Here is an 8,482-nt window from a genome sequence, read left to right on the forward strand (position 1 = left end):
TTCATGAGGCTTCTGGGGGCTGGGTACCCACTCAAACACCACCTTCTGCATGAAGCACTTCCTGTTTGCCCATGTCTCTCTTCTTCTTGCACTTATTGTCCTGGTCCAGCCACTAGCTTTGCATCATGTCCCCTGGGAACCATAAGTCTCTGAGAGCAAAGTCTGCTCTGGCTCCTGTTTTATCAGTGCAATGAGATGTACACAAGTTCCAAAGTAATGACTGTTCTATAGCATTCTACTAAAGCTGGAGTGGGCTTACAGCCTATGTCTTTGAGCTGAGGTAAAGCCCCAGCCTTCTCCTAAACTAAGGTGCACTCCTGATCCCCAGAGGTTTAAGATACAAACTTCTATTTCTATGGGAGAACATAGCCTCATTCTTTCAAAGTTCTGTTTGACTAAGTTGGAAGTTCCCAGCAATGCATTCTAAAAGCAAAAGATAACGGCAACAATAATAATTAAACAAACAAAAATTTAATTAATTAAATTCAATTTTAAAAGCCAGCAGAGATCCTGAAGAAAATATTTAGGGGGTAGGGGTTGCCATTCAACTTTTTCCTCTCTATAATTTACAGTTCATTTTTTACATCACCCAGCTATTACACAGGAGCATGATGGAAATTCAATATCTGTAACAGCAAGAAACAATCTGAAAGAACTCCAACTCTATTAGCAAATAATTTAAATTTTGTTTAGTAGTCATATAAAATTATTAAATCAATCATTTTGTTCCATACCCAGTTATTTTAAATCATGAAATGTGTACAAAATTGTAAATTTGTCCTTCTTAATCATCATTACCACACTGTTTGCTAAAGTACTTAGCCAAAAATAGTTTTTCTGGAAATTATTCTGAATTATTTAATTATTTTTAGTTGAAATAACATCTGAGGCAAAGCAGCTCAGCAATCTTTTCTCACTTGACCTGGATAAAAAAAAATTACCCTTTCAGTTTCATCAACGTGTCTTTCATGACTTGAACCTCATTCTACTTGAAGAATGCGAAAGTGTCTCCTCTTCACATAGCTTTTCACAAATGCAGTTAATTTCCTGAGCCCTTCAGCCATGCCCTCTCCAGTGAGGGCACAGCAAGGCTGTACATACCAGCTCCGGTCACTGAGAGCTTCTCTACTTTAAACATTCTGGTGATGTCCTTGGCAGTCAGAGCTCCAGGCATATCTTGTTTGTTGGCTAATAGGACAACAGGCACACCTTTAATGTGTTTGTTCTTCAAAATGTGTTCAAACTCTCTTCTGGAATCTTCTAGTCATTGCTTATCTGTACTATCCACAACATACAGCAACACATCAGTGTTCTCACAGTAATAGTCCCAAACACCTCTCATTTTCTCCTGTCCTCCAACATCCCAGATTGTGGTGGAAGATTCTTTTCCAGCTCAATCAGCTCCACATTGAAACCAATTGTTGGTCTGGTCACAATATCTTTAGCAAACTATAATGAATAAAGGAGAGTAGACTTCCCCGCAGAGTCCAGTCCCAGCAGAAGAATTCGAGCTTCCTGGACTTTACTTTTGGAACTCAATAGACCCATTTTCAGGTCTTTTTTTTTTTTTAATTTAAAGACTTATTCTTTTGATGAGGCAGTTTCTTTAGACCTTGCATGAAATTGTTAAGATGGAAGAAGAGAGCCAATGCTTTATGTTAGATTGTTAGATTCTAAACTTGCATGTGTTTCTGTTGTGGCTTATCAACTTGATTGTAGGTAGTGTCTTATCTGCAGTCCAGCCAGTGCTGAGGAATCTGTGGTTTGAGTAACTAGGCTATGTCAAAGTAGCTCAGGGGGATAGTCCCTGTGAAGGAGTAGGACTTAGAAGTAGCTAACCTGGGAAAGGCTGCAGTTATTTCCTTCCAGGTGGAAGCCTAGAGGTGATCATAAAAAACTCAGACAGGCATAAGAAGGTGGTTAGATAGCAGAATAAAAACTAAATTTTACAAGTGATTTAAACATTTACTCTATCCCAGCTGTAAATGAGTAACTAGACTTCTGAAGTCACAAGAGTTATCTCGCATGTTCCTAAGCAATAATTTCGGGACCTTCCCCTTATCCATATTACTCATAGGAAACATTAAACCACCTGAGGTAATGTGAGCCTTTCTACCATAATCATATACTCACTCCTTTAGTAATCATCTAATCAAGAAATTTATATTATTCCCCAGATGAAGTATATAGGAGTGGGAGAAGAGGGGATGTTTATAACACAAAAGCTTTTAAAATCATACAGCCTGACTAAAATGGCTAATTGAATACATGTCTTTTCTTTTTCAAGACAGAGGAGAGTTCATCTGAAAGTGAGAGTGCTTTTAAATTCTGGAAGATGGGAAATAGATGGAAGATGAGTGGAAACTGATGTAGCACAATGTAGCTTAGGCTTGGTGTGCTGATACACCAGTTACAGAGAGAAGGAGTGAAATGAGGGGCTTCACTGAAAGTCTGAATATGGAACAGAAAACACACACACACATACACATTTCTGCTATGTATTCACTAAGCAACAAGATGTTACTACTCAGGCAAAAGCCTGAATGGTTCTATTCTAAAGAAATTGAGTGATGTCAGAAAAGACCTCGGATTATGACAGTTGGGAGTTCCCACCTCATAATGTCAAAGTCTACCTTTAATTACCCTGTAGTCAACCTGGCAATTGGCAAACCTTATTCATGTACACAGTTTCATTCACCTTTTAAGTGTACAAAAGGTTTCTATATCTAACATGTCTTTAATGTGAATGAAAGACCATTATAAAAATAAGGTTTTAAGAAAGCTTAAACTGAGGTAGAAAATGGAAGAAATTTTTCAGTAAGCTCTAATTAATATTGCCATAGTGATTTGAAAATACTGAATCCATAAGAAAAGAAATAGATGCTATTAAAAAGGATACTCAGAAGCAAATACAGAACTCTTAAAAATTAAAAAGATAATTTTCAAAGTTTAAAAAAGATTGATAAGTTTTGGGGGCAACCTTTCAGAAAGTAGCATAGAAAATGTGAAAGAAAAGAGATGCAGACGATCAGTCGAGACATGTCAACATCTGACATATGGGACTCTTTCAGAGAGAACAAAAGATATACAAATGAGGGAATTATCAAAGGAACAATTTCAAACTATTTTCCAAGGCTAAAGAATTGTCAAAATTGAAAGTTCTCTTTCAATACTTAGCGAGTTCATATTTTAAAGAGATATATACTAAGGCTTATACATATTTGATTTTTACTTAAAGCTAAAATTTTATTTATTTATTTTTTTTAAAGATGTATTTATTTGTGCATACAGAACTGGGGTACAGTCCAGAGGCTCAGGGGCGGTGAGAGGCTTCACCAGAGACAGAGTGGGGAACAGAACAGGCAGATCGACGAAGTACACTGCTGAGGGGAGCAGTGGGCGGGTCAGGAGAGGTCTGCCACGCCATGTGGTCTCCTCCGGGGCAGGCGGGAATCGAACTCATGCGGAAGCGGCTTTAGATTCTCAGTGCTGTGCTTTAACCCGCTGCGCCACCAGGGAGGGCCTAAAATTTTATTTTTTTTAAAAATTAAACACACTAGGCACTCCCTGGTGGTACAACAGGTTAGGACACAGAACTGCAAGCTGGCCACAGCCGTTTCTGTGTGAGTTTGGTCCCCAGCCCTGGAGGTGACCCACATGGTGCAGCAGACCTCTCCTGGGCCCGCCCACTGCTCCCCTCAGCAGTGTACTTCATTGATCTGCCTGTTCTGCTCCCCACTCTGTCTCTGGTGAATCTTCTCACTGCCTCTGTGCCTGCCTCTGGCCTGTACCCCAGTTCTGTATGTCTATATAAATAACTAAATCTTTAAAAAAAAATTAAACAGACTATTCTGGGAGCAGAAAACATATGTATTAAGAAGTAAGTAAACTTTAAAAGGAAACCATTACATTCTTAAATTATCTTAGAAACCAGAGATAATGTTTTCATGCATTTGTTCACCCATTCAATCATTACCTATTAATATGCTAATAATATAAAAAGTCACATATATATAACAGATAGCTATTAATTTCCTATCACCATGAGCTACATTCTAGGTTGGTCACAGAGATAAATTAGATCTGCCTTAGGTAACTTTCATTGGGGAAGAGGTAAAAGATATATGAACAAAGAAAAATAATTCAAAGTTGAAAGAAAAGTAAATAAAAAACAAAAATGAAGTATTCTGGATACTAGAAGATGATTTCAGGATGGAGGACATCAGGGAAATAATCTAGAGCAGGTTCAGTGTTAGACTGGACTATGAGATGCAGTGGGGGAAGAGCGTTTATTAAAGAAATGGTCTGTGTGAGCAAGGTCCCAGAAGACTTAAGCTATCTATATCTGGGAAAGTGGCAGGAATGCACGACTCATGTACATAGTCTTTTTCTATAAACATGTTTAAATCTCATGAGAAAATAATCAATCAAATAGAGCTTGTAGGACTTGCTACCAGGCAAGAGACCTACAGTCTTCAAAAAACACCCATGTCACGAAAGACAGAAGTGAGGGAAAAAAGGGATAGGTGGGAAAATGTTTCTAAAGTACAAGACACATGATTCTTAAATGCATTGTGTGGTCTTTGATTAGATCTGTTGTAAAAATAAAAAGAAGATTAAAAAAATTATGGCATGTGGGGTTATAAACTACATATATAGTTTATAATTTGAGTTATAAACTATATATTAAAAGGTGCTATTTAAAATGTGAGTGGGATGATAGCATATTCCCACTCACATTTGCATATGATGCCCATATTCCAGAGTTACATGCTAAAATACATAGTGGTAATATCAGCAAATTAATTTAAGTTGTTCTGCAAACACATATGCCTACGTGCATATACAGAAAGCGATGCAGAACAGAAGCATTGCAGAAGTCAACAACTGGTAGATTTAGGTGAGGAGTATTCGATGCTCATTGTATTTTTTTTTAACTCTCCAGCAGGTTTGGATTTTTCAAAATAACTTTGAAAAACATGTAAGTGAAATAAGCTAATCAAATTAGACAGCAGTCTGTGGAAATATAGAAAAATATTAGCTTATATGTGTGGTAACCCTGTATTGCTAAAGAAGAATTTAGGGATTCTGATCACTCTCACTTGAGCTCTTCCTCCTTCAACATTTTCAGTAAATTAAATTTGAAAAGAAAAAGTTTCACATTTATTTCTTATGAAATTTGATATGACATTCTTAATGAGATTGACTATCAGTAGTGGGAATATACACTATTTTGGCTATCATGAAGATGATCAGACCTACATGACTTCACTCTGTTTTCCATTTGACTAACTATACTTTCTTTTCAGAATAGCCAAGCAAATAAAGGGTTAAATTCTGAATGAATATTATATCCAAATGAAGATACCACTCTTTTTTTTTTTTGAAACACAGTAAAATAATTTGTTTAGCAATGTTAACTTTCATGAAAAAGTCTATCAGTGTTTCAACATCCTTTCCTATTGCTCTACAATATTTATGGCTTCATTTTCCCAACCATTCCTGAAAGATGGCAAGGTATTTGTTTTCTGTAAATCACTCTAACATTATGCCAATAAAGGTAGGGTTGTGGGAGAGGTCCTGTTAGACTTTGTGGTGTCAGAGAAAACTTGCTTTAAAATAAAGGAGTGAAAGAAACATCTTTAATTTCATTCCATGGAGGTGGGAGGCAAAACGTTCTAAACTAGAAATTTGACCATGTGCTGAACAAGATATAGAAACTTATCACTTGGAAGTAAGTGGTAACTTATCCCACTATCTTTATTTTTCACAGATAAAGAAGAAAGAACAGGTTGTGTGATTTGCTTAGCATATGCAAACTTGGAACAGCCCCTGTTTTCCTACAATAACTTTTTATTGGTATTTTCAAAAATAAGTGCTTGGAAAATTGAAGTGTAGCATATATATAGAAAAATATAAAAATCATAAATGTGCTGTTCAGTGAATTACCACAAATTGAAAACATTCATATAACCACCACTGAGACCAGGCTTAATTTTCAATTTTCAGGTTTTGTTGCAAGTGAAAACTTCAGACTTCATGTTTCTACATTATATTGTCAGAAACACATTCTTCACAAACATAAAAAATGAACAGCAGGCTTTTGTTATCCTAGACTAGATTATTTGATGTGAAGAATGCTATATTACAACTGTGAAACTTTCCAAGGGCTATTTTCTCCATGATAGAACCAATACCTTCATCCACATTAACAAAAGTTGAGGTTTTTTTTCCACACAGATAAATCACTGGACCTGAATTCAAATCTAACCTCTTTTACTTTCTAAGTGTTTAATGGTGATTTTTTTAAAAAGGAAAAATCTATTACAAGAAACATGAAAGCATCACAAAATTTGGCACATGATTGATGCAAATATTTTTCCTTTCCTCTTGCAGGGCTTGCGTATTAGCTAGCATTAAAAATACCTTCAATTTTTAATCTTTTCTAGATGAAAAATGATTTGGTTATTACCATAAGATTATCCCCTTGACAGAATAAACCACTTATGCTGGACTTCTTCTCTACTTCCCCAACATTTTTATTCCCATCCCAAATACAATTAAAATGAACAAGGAGACAATACAACAGCAGAGGGGTCATCTGCAGGTTCTGTTTGGAGAGGCAGTCATAAACCTTTGCCTTGGTGAAGATGGAAATTTATATAAGGACAGAGGATTCAATTGGTCTTTAGCCCCACCTGCATACCAAGCTCTCAAAATCCTCTGAGAGTTTGTTCAGTCAGCAGCCAGGAGACCTGAAAGAACTGGTTAGCCAATCTGATCACATTAACTTTATTGGTTCTCTTTCACTTCAGTGAAATAATGATTCAAAGCATAGGTTGGCATAGGTCTCCATTCTTTGCAGCTGCTCATCTTTTCTAGCTCATGATAAATCTGTGGTTATTTATTCAACACTTACTGTATACACACTAACTGCAAGCACCGTCTTGCTGCTTTTTTTAGAATAACTGAAAATTCACCCTTTTTGAAGTAACTAAGAGTTGAACTACTTTTCAAATCTTTCAAAAGGGAGCCCAGCAAGATGACAGGAGAGTGAAGATGCACAGTTCACCTGTTCCACATGTTTACTACCAAATTACAAATATAACAAACATACGAATACATACAAATTAGATTCTTTGAGGAAATAAAAATATATATTAAAATTTATATGGAATCGGGCCCTCCCTAGTGGCACAGAGGTTTAAAGCACTGCACTAAGAAGCTTAAGCCACTTCCTCATGAGTTCGATCCCCGCCTGCCCCGGAGGAGATCCACATGGCATGGCAGACCTTTCCTGACCCGCCCGCTGCTCCCCTCAGCAGTGTACTTCGTGGATCTGCCTATTCTGCTCCCCATGCTGTCCCTGGTGAATCCTCTCACCCTCCGCATCTCTGGCCTGTACCCCAGTTCTGTATGAATAAATAAATAAATCTTAAAAAAAAGTTTATATGGAATCATAAAAGGTCTCAAATAGCCAAAGCAATCCTAAGAGAAAAGGTGAGAAATAGCATAGTACCTGGCTGGAAACTATGCTATAAAGCAACAGTGATTAATACAGCTTTGGAGTAGATACATGGATAAATGCAACAGAATCAAGAGCCCAGGAATAAGTCCACATATGGATCATAGTTAATTTATGATAAATAAGCCACAATCATACAATGAGGAAAGCAGAGTCTATTTCACAAATGATACTGGGAAAACTGAACAGCCACATGTAAAGGAATGAAGTTGGATCACTAACTCCAAACACTAATTTTAAAATTGATTAAAGATTTATAGGTAAGACCTGTAACAATAACTTTATTGTGTTATATAATTTATGGGGAAAATATTGCTAATATATTTCATGATGATAAAGATGTCTTTGGAGATGTGTCCCCTATGGCAAAAATATACAATTGAAACTGTTATAAATTATATATATATATATATACACACAATTGAGATTACCTCAAGTTAAAAGTCTTTTACACTGTGAAAGGAAATATAAGCAGATTAAAAAAGAGATCTGCTGAGTAGGGGAAAATATTCACTTGTACAATATATACCAACACTGGATTAATATCCAAAGAATACCAAAAAAAGAAGTATTCAACAACAAAATAATAAATTAGTTATTAAATGAGCTGAACAGATATGAACATACAGTTCAACCAAAGAGGCTATCCAGAAGGCCAACAGCTATAAGGAAAAGTGCCTAACAAAAAGTGCTTTTATAAGGGAGATATAAGTCAGAACTACTATGAGATGTCATCTCATACCTATGAGAATGACACATTAAAAAGACCCCCAACAGCAAGTTCTGGAATGGATGGGGAAAAAAAATAATCCTAATACACTACTGGGGGGAATGTAAAGTGGTGCAAACACTTTAGAAAGTAATCTTGGGCCTTCCATGGTGGCACAACAGGTTAGGAAGCAGCACTGTAAGCTGGCCACAGCCACTTCAGTGTGAGTTCGAGCCCCACCCGGGAGG

The 8,482-nt window shown here is 36.5% G+C and overlaps 1 protein-coding gene across 1 annotated transcript; it reads right to left on the reverse strand.

The window, feature by feature from the left end:
* Positions 1-515: 515 nt before the first annotated feature.
* Positions 516-1,853, reverse strand: ARL14 (ADP-ribosylation factor-like 14). Its single transcript, XM_012724835.1, is given in 4 exon segments — positions 516-1,016; positions 1,018-1,117; positions 1,120-1,380; positions 1,383-1,853. Coding segments are annotated over 4 exon segments (558 nt in total). The 5' UTR covers positions 1,549-1,853; the 3' UTR covers positions 516-985.
* Between the last annotated feature and the right edge of the window lie 6,629 nt (positions 1,854-8,482).

The sequence above is a fragment of the Condylura cristata genome, unplaced genomic scaffold (genome assembly GCF_000260355.1).
Source record: "Condylura cristata isolate star-nosed mole 26May11 unplaced genomic scaffold, ConCri1.0 scaffold00014, whole genome shotgun sequence".
NCBI lineage: Eukaryota > Metazoa > Chordata > Mammalia > Eulipotyphla > Talpidae > Condylura > Condylura cristata.